We start from the raw sequence: 17,934 nt of genomic DNA, 5'->3' as shown, positions 1-17,934 counted from the left end.
CATGGTTTCAAGGAGATTGTTGAAATTGCCTGATCACATAGAGGCTACAAAAACTTTGATCTTGCTATAAGAAATGAATCTCACCTTTTGACAAGGTGTGGAATTGTGCTCAGTTGACTTTAGTTTTCAATGTTTATGTTTCCTTTCATCTGTGTAAAAGACACTGACGTAAGAGAGCAATTAGTTTGTCTTTTCACTTAAAATCAATTGATCTTTATAGATCTGCATATGTCAGGGCAGGTTATTGGTGAACATAATAGCACAGTTATTGTTTTGATCATATAGGGTTATGTAAGTTATGTGACATTTTCCTTCTTTAATACTGTTGTGGCTTTAGGCAGCATGTGTACTGATGCCATGCAATTTACTTCTACTAAACTGTTCTTCTTCAAAATACCACAAATGTTTTGATGATTTTAAAACAATCATAGTCTTACTGATTAATTTTTGTTTCACCATCAGATTGGACAGATTGGTCTGCACATGTTGGAACATGCTAGCTTCATATCTGAACTCTTCTTAACCTTTACAGCAAACTAACTGCCTTAGGGTATGCTCAGTTGTTGCAAAGTCCAGGTCTTTCTGCAAAAAAAATCTAAACATCAGACTACTAGATTCAGATTAATATCTGAATAATTGTTTTAGTTCTGTTGTAATGCTTTATAATAAAAGGGAAATAAATTGCTGTTCGTCATAATGTGTATTCCTATATATACATATATATATTATATATATATAAAATATATATTTTATATAAGAGAGAGAGCAGGATGCACCCTGGCCAGCTATTATACAGTGCAAGTAAAATATTCAGTGTTATTTTATAGGTTCTGGAAGGATTGATTAAGTTCTCTAGTGTATAAGAAGGCTGACATGGATTCAAAGAGGAAATGTAAGACTTGAAGGTACAGCAATGCTGTGACATTTCACTCCATAAAAATGCCAATATTTTAATTCTGTACATAAATCATTTTCATCAGCTTAGTTCCATATCTCAGCTTCCACTTTTTCATGCATGATTGGACCATTGCCATCTTTAACAGATAGGATTTTGTGTTATTTTTGGAGAATTCTTTTATACCATACCTTCTAGCAGTTTTAACACTTTGTGCTGTATAGCCAAACCTGTTTCGGTTCTTTGTCTCCAAGTACCTTCCTTGTGGCCTTTAAAAGTGCGTTCTTCATTGATATGGTTTATCCATTTAAAGTGATGATTGATATGGGAAAAGATGTGCAGTGTTTGAAGGCAACCTTTGTCGATAAGAAGGGCAAATACTCAGAGTGTATTGGTTTGATTTTGCTCATTATAGGAGACCTTTCATAGTTTCATCGACTTCCTGTCTAGATCCTGTTACTTACCTGGTGTTTTCATTGTTTAAATGGTGTGGACATGCACACTGGTTATGTTCACCCATTTGTTCTCAAATGCAACAGTGCTTTTTAACATGTGCATCTGTGAAAGAATTGTTGGTTATGATATGTTTTATCACCAGGAAAATTTTGTTTTTCCCTGAATTTCCTCAGAAAAAATTTTCTTTATATCTTCAGTTTCATTTTCATCGGTGGGAGTGGTATCTCGCAATTTATGAAGTACCATGTCACTTACCATCCCTTCCGCTTTCGGTGTAAAGGTTTGGATTGAGCCCTGACTAACATAAGGAAAATCTCTGCTGACTGTATTTATTCCGTGTAAAAAACAAAAACGATCAGTCTCAATGCAGTTTCTAGTCTGCTTGAATCCACCGTACAAAATAGCCTACAATTTCTCATATGAGGCCATAAGCATATCTGGTGCAGGGCGTGGAAATAACTTAACTAGTACAGGAACAGGAATAACCTTCTGCCTCTGGTCTTAAGATACATGCCTGGGCCAAAGTAGAGGGAACGTTACTCTTCATCTGGCTACGCTATAGAAGTGCCTAATGCTGATGTTTCATGTGACAACTAAGGGAAATTTTTTAACTTTTTAAATTGATTTATGGGATGTGGGCCTCACTGTCTAGGCAAGCATTTATTATCCATCCCTAACTGCCCTCGAGGAGGTGGTGGTGAGCTGCCTTCTTGAACCGCTGCAGTCCTTATGGTATAGGAACACCCACAGTGCTATTAGGAAGGGAGCTCCAGGATTTTGTCTCAGCGACAGTGAAGGAATGGCAAAACATTTCCAAGTCAGGATGGTGAGTGGCTTGGAAGGGAGCTTTCAGGTGGTGGTGTTCCCATGAATCTGCTGCCCTTGTCCATCTAGAAGGACGCAGTCGTGGATTTGGAAGGTGCTGCCTAAGGAGCCTTGGTGGTTTTCTACAGTGCATCTTGTAGATAGTACACACTGCTGCCACTGATTCTCAGTGATGAAAGGAGTCAATGTTTGTGGAAGGGATACCAATCAAGTGAGCTGCTTTATCCTAGATGGTGTCAAGCTTCTTGAATGTTGTTGAAGCTGCACTCATCCAGGCAATTAGAGAGTATTCCATCACACTCCTGCCTTGTACCTTGTAGGTGGTGGACAATCAGGAGAGTCAGGAGGTGAGTTGTTATCCTAATGAACACAGATATTGTCTGAGTAGAAATGCATTTATAATGTTATTCAAACTTTTTGGGTAACTTTGTAGTAGAATTCCATTCACAGCCTTTTTTTGTAGTGCAGAGGTATACACTAACATAAAACACTTAATATATTTGATGACTTTCTTCTGCTATTTTAATGAAAGAATTAACCTCTATTTTAGTTACTTGGTAGTACAGAACTTGAGTATTGTTGAAAAAAGGGACTTTTTTGTTGAAGCTTTTCATTTTGCACCCATTGGGACAATTCACAAGAATACCAAATGTAAAGGAAGAACAATTTATATTACATGAGAAGAGAGTACTGATTGGTTGGCAAATGAATTCTGATTGGCAGAGAGAGTTGCCATGGAGAATGAGCTAGTGGATGGTGACTGACAGTTAACTGATCTAGCTGATCTAGCACACGCATATTGCAGGATTTCAAATGACCTGTCTGATTTCCACATGCAGCATTGCAAGGCCTTAAGATCAATCTGGACATACACATTATTAAACCTGACAAAGGAACATGAATAATCATCATTAATATGCATGACTATATTAATAAAGTACACATCATTCATAATGATGTGTCCAAATTTGTATCCATTGGACCTGCTGCTCAACATGACCGAAGAGCCTTACTCAAATGTAAACTAAAAAAATGCTTGCTGGACTTGGGCAAGAGTGATATGCTGCCACACGATATATAAAACAGGGTTTTCTCTTAAGGCTTGCTGCATCCACGTATGTATGGCTGCCCTATCTTATCTATGACCAGATATATACAACAAGAATTAGCCAAATGGCTGGTGAAATTGCTACAATGAGTTTTGAGCAACTTTTCCATATGCACAGTCAAGAATTCCTGAATTTGTGAAGGTCATACAGGACTTGCATATCAATAGCAATGCTGTGCTCATGCTTATTTGACATTGCTAGCCTATTCACCAATGTTCCACTTAAGGAAGCTATAGATATACGAGCTGCAGCACTATATCATGATGATCTAGGCCCACCATCATTGCATGGATAGCATTCATTGAACTTAGGAACTTGGCAAATCGCACAGTTGAGTTCAGGTTTACCGATGCCATGGTCAAGAACCCGGTCACCAGGCAGGCTCATCGGGGCGAGCGGGAGTGGCTGCGAATCAGAGCGCCGCCTGTGATTGGGCCGCAATTGCCATTTCACACTAGCTGGCTAATTAACAGCCAGCCAATGTGAATTGGGTGCTGCAGCGCTCAGCATATGGGAGGGGTGAGGAGGGCAAGTGCGGAAGTTTACACAGGCAAGCCCCTGTGCGCAGGAAAGGTTTAAGCTTTTTGAACATATAAAGAAAAGATTTTAAAAATGTTAATAATGTCCCCTCATGTGACTCTGCCACATGAGCAGGGATATGTTACAAATTAGTTTGAATTTTTAAATTATTTTTTAAATCACTGATCGAAACCTCATCCCGCCCGTGGATAAGGTTTTGCAAAAAATCCAAAGGCCTCTTGGCCTTTTCGCCTGCCCACCAACTGGGAGATGGTAGCAAAAAGTTTCAGTTAATTACAACTTTAGTGGTCTTAATAGGCCTGTTAATTGTTGGTGGCCACACTGCCGCACGCGTCCACCGACCAAAATATCACCCGACTTCATCGTGCATCATTTTATGCTCATTCGGGTCGGGGATGTGCCCTCCTGATGAGTGCAATATTCTGCCCCATGTATGCCCAAATAGATGGTGTTGCCATGGGAGCCCCTCTAGGCCCAGCTCTTGCAAATATCTTTGTTGGGTTCCATGAGAAACGTGTCTCCATTGGAATGACAGCTAAGCTCCCAGCCCTTGCATATTTCTGATATGTGGATGATATGTTTGCTATATCTAATTCTGCAGCTGCATGTAATAATTTCTTTACATGTCTTAATGGGCTCCATCCTGTGCTCAAGTTCACCCTTGAAATGGAGCAGTTAAATGGACTCACTTTCCTTGACATACCAGTTGATAAATCTGCAAGGGGGATCTCTACCGCTCTCTACTGCAAGCCTACTGGAACTGATCAATATACGCGATGGGATGTGTGCTATAAGACTGGCCTTATCCACAACCTCATAAATAGAGCCCAAGCCACTTGCTCACTATGCATCCTTGATACAGAAGTAGGGCACATCAAAGGCATCCCGTGGGGTAATGGCTATCCTGATCAGATCACTCCATGCTGTATATCACACAAACTCATGAACGGGCTTAAGGCCATCACTTCTGCCCTGAAAAGTGCCCAGTCTACCTCAGATTACCCTGAAAAGGCAAGTTATCTCAAAAGTTTGAGCAACAGGTGAAATTAGCTGTTTCACGCTGCTACGATGCAGTAGCAATACAAGTGGTATTCACCTTTAATAGGATGCTGCCATCAAGCCAAAAAGACATTTTGCCTATCACACAAATGAGTAATGTAGTATATGAATTTCAGTGCCGAGTGTGATGCTAGGTCTGTAGGCCATACGTCTCAAAAACTGGTGGATCATATCAAACAACATGTCCCTTCCACTGTTCGCAATGGGCAAGGTACAGACCATACCCAACCAGCCTGTGCTTGCAAAACTCAAAACAAAAAGTCCAACATTAGATGTGATTCCGCAATTGGCAACAATTGCTAAATAATCTTCAGTGTGCTAAGAATTACGCTGACAACCAACTTAAGATTATCAGTCAGTCTCACAGTGTGGCACATTTGTGTGTACTGGAAGCTACATTTATTAATACACAGAGCCCTTTTCTTTGCAGACAGAAAGAACATGTACAAACATTGCACCTGTTTCAGCTAAACAAAATAAGTGACAGACACTCAGTGCAATGCCTTGACCAATCAGAGTCAGGCACCTGGTTTAAATTTCAAACAATGCTTGGCAATTAATTGTCAGTCACAATCTACTGATGCATCAATTGTGTGTCTAAGGCGAAGTGGCACTATGGTGGACGAGAAGAGATCAGGAGCCGGCTAGAAGAGGAAGAGATCCAGGAAGGAGAGCTACTCCATCTACATCTACAAGGTGATGAAGCAGGTCCACCCGGACACCGGAATCTCCTCCAAGGCCATGAGCATCATGAGCTCGTTCGTCAACAACATCTTCGAGCGCATCGCGGGCGAGGCTTCACGCCTGGCCCATTACAACAAGCTGCAGACCATCAGCCCCCAGGAGATCCAGACCGCCATGCGCCTGCTGCTGCCCGGGGAACTGGCCAAGCACACCGTGTTGGAGGGCACCAAGGCGGTGACCAAGTACACCAGCTCCAAGTGAAACGCCACAATGCACTGAACAAAAGAACTCCATGCTAATGTCTCTACCAATCAGAGCCACTTGCCAACCAATCAGCACTATCTTCTCATACAGTATAAATTGTTGTTCCCTTTACATTTGGTATTCTTGTGAATTGTGGTGATGAGTGCAAGACAAAAAGCTTCAACAAAAAAGTCTCTTTTTTCAGCAATATTCCATATTTTAATAATTCTACAGCATGGCCTAGAAATTGGTACATTTTTCAGATATTACTTGGATACTAAGGCCCCAATATAGCGGGCAGGAAGCATGCGTGCATTTCCCACTGCATCATATGGGGTAACAACAAAGAGGAGGCATCATTTATCCATCTCAAAACAGGTGTTAGGCCCTTTGCATGTACAAATGAGGGGCCTGTTTGCACTACCCCCTTAAAAATCTGTTTGCCCTGAACCAGGCAGTGGCCTCTTGGTTGCACTAAGGGAAGGATAAATAACTTACATGAATATAAGTGCTCCTGCCTCTTTGACCCACAATTAACCTGCTTCTCCATCAGCAGCCCCGGCTCTCTCTCCTGATCTGAGACCCCTGATTCACCTCACATCAAAACCACGCACCTCGGCACTGAGATCTCTGATCCCCCCCCCCAGCCGTCAGGCCCAAGGTCCTCTCCAACACAAGGCCTACGACCTCACCCTCCTCAGGCTCTGACCTCTCCCTGAGGGATTGGTAGCCCAAATGTTGAAGCTTACCCTGTGCTTCTCTGATGAACCTCCACCTGCTCCTCTTCCCCATAATAACCCCATCATCCACACTTCCAATTAAACCCCACCACCTCCTCAGATCAACTCCCCTCTTTCTCTCCTCAACCCTCCCCCCGAGCAACCACCCTGCACTTGACTGCTTCTCTGATTGATCCCTCTCTTTCCTCCTACCCTTGATCGAAGTCCCTCCCCAATTGTTCCATTCTTCCCTCCCTAAGCCCTGTTCCTGGCGTGAACTTATCTGCTGCTGTAGCCGTCACTAACCAGCTCCCCACTCGACTCAAGGCCCAGTTTTTCTATTGGGCTGACCTCCTGGCAGGACAATAATTGGTAATATCACTGACCCACTGTTGAATCAGAATGTGGCAGAATCCTAAATTGTGGGCTCCCCACAACTTTCTGACCGACACCCTCACCTGTGAATCAGATAAGCAAGCATTTCCGCCATTGTCTCCAATATTTACAGGTGGGTGAGGAGGGTATGGGAGAAGCTGATAATGACTGAAGAACCTGGCATGGCCAGAGGCACCGAGGTCCTGCCAAACTTAGCAACAGGATGACTAAAACTTTTTTGGTCCATTTCCCATCCAGCAGCCTGACTAATAGCTGGGAGGGAACAGCTGCAGCAGGACACCGCAGCCAGGGAGTCTTGGGGATGGTTCCTAACTATCAGCAGGGTTCTAGAGAGGAGATGCATAAGCTTTCAGAGCAAAAGGATATGACAGCATTGCAGGGCAGCTATTTAGGTAATTATACCCAGTGTGTGACAGGAAGGGAAAGTGTACAAACATAAAAAAGCAAAAGGAGGGAAAAAAATCAAAGGGGGAGAGAAATGTCAAAGTGGCAAAATGAATGGCTCTTTACTTAAATTCGCATTGTATTTGGAACAAAATAAATGAATTAACTGCACAAATAGAGGTTAATATGTATGATCTTACATCCATTACAGTGACATAGGCCAGAATCTTTTGGCTCGGCGAGCAGGGGCGGGGCCCTCTCGCTGAAGCGTGAAATGATGTACAGTAACATCGGGCATGCGTCCTGACGTCACAGTGTGTCATTCAGATTTTTAGTTCAGCGGGCGCAAACCAGAGTCGGCTGCGCTCCCGCTGAACTGTCAAAGGCCTATTAAGGCAAGTTAACTGTCAATTAAAGCAATAAACTAAGCTGCCCATCCAATCTTAAGGTTGGTGGGCAGGTGAAGAGCCCAAATGGCCTTTGCATTTTTCATGGAACCTCATCCACGGGCGGGTTGAGGTTTCATGAAGGTTTTTGAAGTCTTGTAAAAATTTTTAATAAAATATAACAGTTTCACATGAGTGGACATGTCTTAAAACTTTTTTTTTCCTTTATTAAATTTTTTTTAACTTAAACTAATCACCCAGAGGCCGCTCTGTGCCTCGGAGATTTCTGCGCTCTTTTATGCGCATGCGCGAAAGAGCGCAGGCCCCTTCTCAGGCAATGTCCCCCTGCCTGCACAGGGAGTGCTCAGTGCTTCCAGGGGTGCATCACGCTGGGCAGGCCTTAATTGGCTCGCCCACGTAAAATGGCAGCACCCAGCTGATCACGGGCGGCAATCCACTGTGCACACACCCACGCCTCCTCCCGCCCAACCCCCCAAATGGGGAGAAATTTCTCTCCATAGTTACAAGGCGATCAAAGCTAGGAACTAAATAGAAACATAGAAAATTGGAGCAGGAGTAAGCCATCCGGCCCTTCGAGTCTGCTCCGCCATTCATTATGATCATGGCTGATTATCCAACTCAATAGCCTGCTTCCGCTTTCTCCCCATATCCTTTGATCCCTTCCGCTCCAAGAGTTATATCTAACTCCTTCTTTTAAACATACAATATTTTGGCCTCAACTACTTTCTGTGGTAACGAATTCCACAGGCTCACCACTCTTTGGGTGAAGAAATTTCTCCTCATCTCAGTCCTAAATGGTCTACCCCGTATCCTCAGACTGTGACCCCTGGTTCTGGACTCCCCCACCATTGGGTTCATCCTTTCTGCATCTACCCTGTCTAGTCCTGTTAGAATTTTATAGGTTTCCATGAGATCTCCCCTCATTCTTCTGAACTCCAGTGAATATAATCCTAACCGACTCAATCTCTCCTCATATGTCAGTGCCGCCATCCCAGGAATCAGTCTGGTAAACCATTGCTGCACTCCCTCTATAGCAAGGACATCCTTCCTCTGATAAGGAGACCAAAACTGCACACAATATTCCAGGTGTAGTCTCACCAAGGGCCTGTATAATTGCAGCAGAACATCTCTGTTCCTGTACTCGAATCCTCTTGCTATGAAGGCCATTATTCAGGGATATGTGACTTTTTGAAAAGACAGGCAGGAGGGAAATGCTGGTGGGGTAGCTTTGTTAGTACGAGATGGAATAAGTACGGTAGCAAGAAAGGATCTTGGATTGGAAGATGTAGAATCCATATGGGTGGAGGTAAGAAATAATAAGGGGGAGAAGACACTGGTGGGTGTAGTCTATAGGCTCCCTAACAATAGCTATATAGTAGGACAGAGAATAAATCAGGAGTGAATGAGAGCTTGTAAAAAGGCCAGGACATTAATCATGGGTGACTTTAATCTTCATGTAGAGTGGGAAATCAAATTGGCAGAGATAGCCACAAACAAGAATTCACAGAGTATATTCGGGACAGTTTCCTAGCACAATGTGTTGTGGGTCCAAGCATGGATCAGGCTATTTTGGATCTGGTAATGTGTAATAAGGCAGGTTTAATACATGATCTCAGAGCAAAAGATCCCCTAGGAATAGTGACCATAACATGGTAGAATTTAGCATTCAGTTTGTGAGAAACTTGGGTTGGAAACAACTGTGCTCCTGTCTGAAAAAATTTAAAAAACAGAAGAAATAAATTTCCTTGACATGTTCCTTAATGTGACACTGTCACATGGGTTGGGACATGTCCATCACTTTCATTGACAATTTTATTAAAAATTTTAAAACCTACATGAAACCTCATCCCACCCAAGGATGAGGTTTCATGCTTTTTCTTAAGCCTGCCAGGGCTCCCAGCCAATCCACCAACGTTAATGTTAGACAGGCAAGTCTGTTAATTACTTTAACTACTTTGTTGATGGCCTCAGTTGGCCATTGACGGGTCGGCGGGCACACAGCTGATTCTGCTGAGCCCCCACCAACCTGAAAACTTAAATGAGGTGGGGTGACGTCGGGAGAGGATTGGGAAAGTTTTAAAAACAAACAAGAGATGAGCAAAATAATAATAAAGAGGGAGAAAATAAACTTTGAGGGTAAACTAGCAAGTAATATAAAAATGGACAGTAAGAGCTTCTTTAAATATATAAAAAGGAAAAGAGAGGCCAAAGTGAACATAGGCTTCTCAGAGAATGAGGCTGGGGAAATAATAATGGGTAACCAGGAAATGACAGAGGAGTTGAATAAATAGTAGAAGACACTAATAGCGTTCCAAAAATACTGAATAATCAAGGGGCAAAGTGGGGGGAGGAAATAAATACAATAACTATCACTAGAGAAAAAGTACTAGGGAAACTAAGGCGGCTAAAGGTCAATAAGTCTCCTGGATCTAATGGGTTGCATCCTAGGATATTAAAGGAAGCAATGACAGAGATAATGGATGCACTGGTAGTAATCTTCAAAGAATCCTTAGATTCTGGAAAAGTCCCAGAGGATTGGAGAATGGCCAGTATAACACCCTTATTCAAAAAGGGAGGGAGACAAAAAACAGGTAACTATAGGCCAATTAGTTTAACATCCATCATTGGGAAAATGTTAGAGCCTATCATAAAAGATGTAATAGCAGAGCATTTAGAAATACATAATATAATCAAGCAGAGTCAGTATAGTTTCATGAAGGCGAAATCATGCTTGACAAATTTATTGGAATTCTTTGAGGAGGTAACAAGCAGGATAGATAAAGGGGAAGCTGTAGATGTAATATATTTGGATTTCCAAAAGGCATTCAGTAAGGTATCACACATAAGGCTACTTAATAAGATAAGAGCCCATGGTGTTGGGGGTAGTATATTAGCATGGATAGAGGATTGGCTAGCTAATAGAAGACGGATAGTTGGGATAAGGGGGGCATTTTCAGGATGGAAACCTGTAACTAGTGGAGTGCCATAGGGATCACTGTTGGGGCTACTATTATTTACAATACGTATTAATGACTTGGATGAGGGAAGTGAATGTACCAAGTTTGCAGATGACACAAAAATAAGTGGGAAGGCAAGTGGTGAGGATGACACAAAATGTCTACAGAGGGCTATATACAGGTTAAGTGAATGGGCAAAAACTTGGCAGATGGAATGTAACGTGGGAAAATGTAAGGTTATGAACTTTGGCAGGAAGAATAGAAGAGATGAATATTATTTAAATGGAGAAAGTCTGCAGAAAACTGCAGCACAGTGAGATTTGGGGTCCTCGTACATGAATCATAAAAAGCTAGCAAACAGGTTCATCAGGTAATAGGGAAGAAAATGGAATGTTGGCCTTTATTTCAAATGGAATGGAGTATAAAAATAGGGAAGTCTTGCTAAAACTATACAAGGCACTAGTTAGACCACACCTAGAATACTGTGAACAGTTTGGCCCTCTTATCCAAGGAACTGGCACTGGAGGCAGTCCAGAGAAAGTTCACTAAGTTGATCCTGGGTATGGAGGGATTTTCTTATGAGGAGAGGTTGAGTAGGTTGGGTCTATATTCATTGGAGTTTAGATGAAAGAGAAGCGACCTTATTGAAACATATAGGATTCTTAGGTGACTTGACAGGGTAGATGCTGAGAGGTTGTTTCCCCTTGTGGGAGAGCCTAGGACCAGGGGGCATAATCTCAGGGTAAGGGGTTGGGAGTTAAAGACAGAAATAAGGAGGAATTTCTTCTCTCGGGATATAGTGGATTTGTGGAATTATTTACCACAGAGGGCTGTAGAGGTGGGTTGTTAGGTATGTTCAAGTTTGAGATAGACAGATTTTTAATCAGTACGGGAATCAAGGGTTATGGGAAAAAGCTAGGAAAGTGGAGTTGAGGATTATCAGATCAGCCATTATCTCATTGAATGGTAGAGCAGGCTCGATGGGCTGAATGGCCTACTTCTGCTCCTATGTCTTATTGTCTTATTGGAGGAGGATAAATTAGTGATTAGGCCTGGGAACGGGTGGGTGGCAGAGGCCATGATCAGGAGGCCAAAGGCTTCCTTGTAACTCATAAGGGGAGTACTGCCTAATTCTATCAATCAACTGCAACAGGACATAGATAGTCTAGCAGAATGAGCAGACAAGAGGTATATGGAATTTAATATAGAGAAATGTAAGGTGATGCATTTTGGTAGAAGGGATAGGGTGTGGAAAGTAGACTTAATGATACAATTCTAAAGAACGTATAGGGGCAGAGGGACCTGGGGGTTCATGTGCATCAGTTTGTGAAGGTGGCAAGGCATATTGAGAGAGTAGCAAAGCAAATGAAATCTTGGAACAAAGGAGATTGAGGGGAGATCTCATAGACGTGTTTAAGGTTATGACAGGCTTATATAAGGTAGACAATGAAAAGTTATTTCCATCACTTGACAGTACAAGAGCAACTGGAGACAAATTTCAGATTTTGGGTAAGAGATAGGTGGTGGAGGGATTGTGAGGAAGATTTTTTTTGCAGTGAGTGGTAATGACTTGGAGCTAGCTCCCTATGCGGCTGGTGAAAGCAGGGATGATCAATGATTGCAAAAGGAAATTGGATGGGCATTTCAGAGAAGTAAAATTGCAGGACTATGGAGATAGAGTGGGGAAATGGGACTGACTGGATTGCTGTACAGAGAGCTGACATTAACTTGATGGGCCAAATGGAGTCCTTCTTTGCTACTTTGACTCCTATGGCCTAGGTTTTCTTCCACGCGTCGGGTGCGCAGAGTTGAGATAATTCCCAGCTCACATATCCGACTTCCAAAAATGTCTGATTTGAACATCAGGTTTTCATTCCGGGATGGTAGGTTCCCTGGGAGCTAGGCCATGCAACCTGGGAATGAATGTGGAGGATGATGGCTGCAGAGGCGGGCTGAGCAAAAAGCCTGCCTTCGTGCTCTGGCGCTGTGTAGAAGTTTAATAAGAAAAATAAAACATAAAAAAGCCCACCAGCCCTCACCCCTCACACACCTCCCCCCTACATACACCCCAGGCCTCATCCAGGCCAACTCATGATACCTCATTTCCTCTTCCCACCCCCCCATGGACCCTCATACCCACCATGCCAACCTATGCCCCTCTGTCCACCCCTGTGACCCATTATAGCACCTCTGCCAACCTATGACCCTTTACCCACCCCCCATGGCCCTTTATAGCCTCTATGCTAACTTAATGTCAACCTATGCGCCCCAGCTCCCCACCCTTCGTCCTTACAACTACTATGCCAACTTACCCAGGATCCGTCATGGGCAGACCTCAGGACTTGTGCTGAGATTAGATAATATTAAGTCCCACATGTCTATTTCAGACTTTATTTTAAAAAAACTCATTTATAAAAACCTATTTACTGCACTTAGATTCCTTGACCCACATTATCCATTCTAATAACAAACATTTCATTCAATTGCATAATTCCTGATATTAAAAAAAATTGAAGTTCATAGTCCCACTTTAAAGAGTCCATAACCACTTAGAGCTGTGAGAAATTGTGAGATGGCAGAAGCCCTATTGTGATAATGGACAGTTGTGAAATCAGTCACGTAGCACTAAACCAGTATTGGAAGCCCTAAAGCTTATGTCAACGGTGTGAAATAGCAAGGAATCACTTTTTAAACACTCCAGATAGTTTTTTTTTCCAGAAGTTAAAGGGCAGGGGTTTTAAGAACCTTGACAGCTTGACAGCTCCCTTTCATATTCCATCTTGACACTTTTAACATTTGTTGTTGACAGTTCCAATGATCTTCACAGTACCAATGAGCTTTATGCACTTTTACACACATTCATGCCCACTTTTCGGATTCAAAAGAGCAACTCACCTCTCCCAAAGTTCTCCAAAAGGGAACCCTGGCTATCCAAACAAATCTACAAAGTTCAGACCTGCTTCTACCAGGTCTAATCTGCGCAAATTGGGTTTAAGTTACCTCTCACACCAAAATCACACAAGCGGAGGCAGCTGCTGAATTCTATGGGCAGCTGCCTCTGCTATATATGAATCCTGACCAGGCCCATTTGAGCCTTGTCCACCATTTTTGCCATAACATAGAGGCTCTTCATCATAGTGAAAATCTAGGCCTATGTTGCCTTCTGGTTCACTTAGAGTGCTATAAAAGGCAGTTACCTTGTGGAGATGATAGGTGCTGCCTGCCCTTCGTTGCTGGGTTTTCTAGCCCCTCGGAAACCCATACAGCAGTTTGAATTTTAAATGGCGATTTCAATTGCACTGTTGGATTCCAATTTACTTATGATAATTAGGTGCCCTGAATATCCATAGCAAGATGCTCAGAAACATGATATCCACCACTGTAAAAATGGTGGTGTGCGCATGTGTGCTGCATTGGGGACGATACTTCCCCATACTTAGTTCCCTACCCCCAGACCCTCTCCTGCCCAAAGTTATTTGGGTAGATTAATGGCAAGAGCATTATTTAAAGGCCCAGATGCAATTTTACCGAGGTTGGTACAGAGATGTCATTGTGGGTTATCTACCTGGTCAACGTAGTACAAAAAGGAGCCAGGAGAAGTCCAAAAACAATTGAATTTTGTTTTTTTTTCTCATTGCTGCTTCTCTGGGATCCTAAGACAAAATTAGTGCACCCCTGCCTTGGACTTCCCCACCCCTTGCAAACATGAGGCCCTCCTGACCCCCTACATCATCACCTACCTGAGCGCTGAAGATAATTCCTTCAGCTCTCCTGTTGCCCAACATCCTGCATCTTTCCACTGGGTTTGGGACTGATAATGGTGAGGCTCCTGCACTGGGAGTCCCAATTTCCTTGGCTTGTTGTGGGGTGATGATCACTGAGGAATAGTCCTGAATTACAATTTTTTTTTTTAAAGAGCCAGAATTATGTAGGGGATTGAGAGGAAGCTACAGATTTTTTTTATTCATTCATGGGTTGTGGGCATCACTGTCTAGGCCAGCACTTATTTTTTAAGGGTCAACCACATTGCTGTGGGTCTGGAGTCACATGTAGGCCAGATCAGGTAAGCATGATGGATTTCCTTCCCTAAAGGACATTAGTGAATCAGATGGGTTTTTACAACAATTAGCAATGGTTTTATTCCAGACTTTTATTGAAATCAATTTCACCATTTGCTGTGATGGGATTCAAACCCAGGTCCCCAGGACATTACCCTGGGCCTCAGAAATGCTAGTCTAGTGACAATACCATTAGGCCATCACCTCCCCTTTGGAGCCCAAATCTCTTCCTCAGTGACTACTACCACCACCCCTCATTGCCCCACACTGAACCAAGGAAATTGGGCAAGGAAGCCTTTGATCAGAGAAATAGAAGAGCTGTGTCCATGGCCAAGTGAGAGGCTGCTGCTCACAGCACTCTCCAGAGAGTGCTTTCAGAGCTTGACAGATGATTGCTAACTTCATGAAAGTCACTTCACCTGTCTCTCACTTTACTGACCTTCAGCTTCACTTCCCTGTTGTCAGTCTTCATCATAGTCTGGGAGCAGCTTTTGCCGCTCTATGATTTTTAAAATATTAACATCTGACCCAACCCAAATCCATTTGCTTTTGGAGTTTAAAATTCACCCCTGTCTTTCTGTGCAAACATAATATACCACACAATGGGATGCTCATTCATACTAAGGAAATTTGAATCCCTCTACCAGCCTGAACTGTTTCTTATTAGCGTACCATAAGTGGTCAGAACCTCAGTTTTCTCTCTTTCTTCCTATTTAACTCCATATTCATTTATGGAGCTGAAAATTTGTGTTTGAAAGTTCATGTTCCCTAAGAGTCATGGGCAAAAAGAACCATTACCTTTCTTAATTCACACCAACATAGGGCAGATTCATCCCAGAATTGTACTAAGTGCAGTAGCAGGCGGGTAAAATGATGCTTTACTCGCTGGCTGTAATGGCAGGTTTTCAAGCTCAATTGTCCGAACCCATGCATTCCTGGGAAACACGCTGTTTTGATGGCGGGCAGGGTCTCATTCTCCCACCTGTCATCACCTCAGCTTCATCATGCTGAGTTCCATGTTTAAAGTCCAGCCATGCGCACATATCTCAGTGCTTCCAGCCCATGACTACTGCAGGGAAGATGTCCATGAAAGGTAAGTAGACTGCAGCCCCAGGTTAGGCGACAGGTCCCTTGAGTGCCTTTGGGATGCCATGGATCCCCATCGGGATGTCCTCTATCCCCACTCTAGTCGCGATATGGGCAGCAGCATGACCAACCAGGCTTGGGAGCTGTGGAAGGTGCCAATGCCCTTCAAGATAGGATAGTCACCCAGTGCCTTAAGAGGATGAATGATCTCCTCTGTTCTGCTAGGGTGAGTCACTGTCCTCATCACTCTCAAGTCACACACTCACAAGCCCATCAAACATCCACAGGGATCTCACTCACTGCCAGTTCAAGGGACATCACCATTCACTCTCTCAAACACACCTTCATTTTCCTCATTGCATTCATGGGACCACTCACCACCCACACATGCCAGGCATACTTATCATTTGGCCTGGCAGGTGTCCTGTTTACAGTCTCTCCATCTCTATTCATACAAGAAAAACTGGCACACAACAAGAGGGAGAGGTTGCAGACCAGTGCGGGGAATGCCTGAAATCAAGATCCTCACTGACTTTGAAAACAGAGCCATCCAGCTGGCCAGTGACAATCTGCACCGGTCCTGTGCTGATGATGAGGTCAGCACTGCTCTACCAAGTGAGGGTCCAGCAGTGCAACATCCATCAGACAACCATGCCGTGAGTGATGTGTCCTGTTTCACAGGCCACTGCCATGCATTAATTATCTCCCCTTGCTTCTGCAGGCTCATCTGGGAAACAGCCAGCAGAGTCCATGATCCAGGGCCTCCAATCAATCCCCAAAGAAACCTTTGAAGAGGAATCTGGAGGCTCACTCCTTGAAGTCCCATTGCAGTGCTCACCAACACCCTCCATCAGCACAGAAGCATGTACCTCAGTAGGACCTAGTTTTAGAGTAGCCGAGTAGCCTTGAGATCACAATCTGGTGAGCACATTGCACTGTGTAATCCACAGCAGGCAGAGGCAGGGACCTCCCAGGTTTCCTCTGCTGGAGACCAGAAATCTGCTGAGTCTGAGTCAGATGACAAACCTCTGGACTCGGTCACATCACAGTTGCTGGAGGTGCAAAGGCAAGCTTGGGAACATCAGGAAGGAATGTCCGTTGTGCTCCTCAGATTGCAAGACACGATGGAGGAATCCATCCGCCTTCATTCTGAGGTGATAGCGCCAGTGTGCCAACACACCAAGGTCAACACTGGCAGGATGGCGGCCACCATGGAGACCTTGGTCCAGGACATCACTCTTGCACTGCTGCGTGGGACCAACTCCATCGCTGATGCCATAGCTGACCTACAACAGTGTATATGCAAGAGGGGTGCTGGGCAGCCCGATCTTACCCCAGCTACCCCTTCTCCTCAAGGAGTCAGCCTGGAGCCCTTGGGCACCCATAGGGAGGAGGATCAGCAGGTGTACCCCTGAGGCCATCAATCCAGGTGACTCCAGGAGCGCCCGGCCCATCTGAATCCCCTCTTCCTGTGACCTTAGCAATTCCAGCTCCACAGGCCGAGGAGGGTGCCACTGCCACACAAGAGGACCCCGAAAGCAGGCTGGGGCCCTCCATGTCTCAGTTCTCCAGAAGACGCCATTCAAGGTCATCACAGACAGGACGTAGCAGTCAGCAGGCTGCCTCCACCTCCACTCTGGATGTTGGGGAGAGCATTAAGATGTAGTGGCAGGGTTAGGAAAGTAAAGAAGAATTAGTTGCATAGCCGGGGCACAGGTGTTAATCACTTTTACATAATGTTCACTATTGTCAATAAACTCTCAAGAATTTATCCCTGCCTATGGCTCTTTGTTCTGATGAGCAATGTTCTTGTCTTTTCCCCTTGGTGGAGGGATCAATAACCAGGGGGCATAGATTTAAGGTAAGGGGCAGGAGGTTTAGGGAGGATGTGAGGAAGGAGTTTTTCACCCAGAGAGTGGTGGGAATCTGGAACTCACTGCCTGACAGGGTGGTAGATGCAGAAACCCTCATAACATTTAAGAAATATTTGGATGTGCACTTGTGATGCCATGGCATACAAGGCTATGGGCCTAGTGCTGGAAAATGGGATTAGAATAGTTAGATACTTGTTTGACCAGTGCAGACTCGATGGGCCGAAGGGCCTTTTTCTGTACTG

At 43.9% G+C, this 17,934-nt stretch overlaps 1 protein-coding gene across 1 annotated transcript; it reads left to right on the top strand.

Annotated features, from left to right (window-relative positions):
* Window positions 1–3,639: 3,639 nt before the first annotated feature.
* LOC121278805 (late histone H2B.L4-like) lies at window positions 3,640–5,829 on the top strand. The gene is made up of 2 exons (XM_041189258.1): window positions 3,640–3,711; window positions 5,533–5,829. Exons 1-2 carry the CDS (start codon window positions 3,640–3,642, stop codon window positions 5,827–5,829), a joined length of 369 nt encoding a protein of 122 aa, XP_041045192.1.
* The last annotated feature ends 12,105 nt before the right edge of the window (window positions 5,830–17,934 follow it).

This window comes from Carcharodon carcharias, chromosome 6, assembly GCF_017639515.1.
Source record: "Carcharodon carcharias isolate sCarCar2 chromosome 6, sCarCar2.pri, whole genome shotgun sequence".
Classification (NCBI taxonomy): Eukaryota; Metazoa; Chordata; class Chondrichthyes; order Lamniformes; family Lamnidae; genus Carcharodon; species Carcharodon carcharias.
Note: the sequence above shows the minus strand (reverse complement) of the source record. Positions and strands in the feature narration are given on the sequence as shown.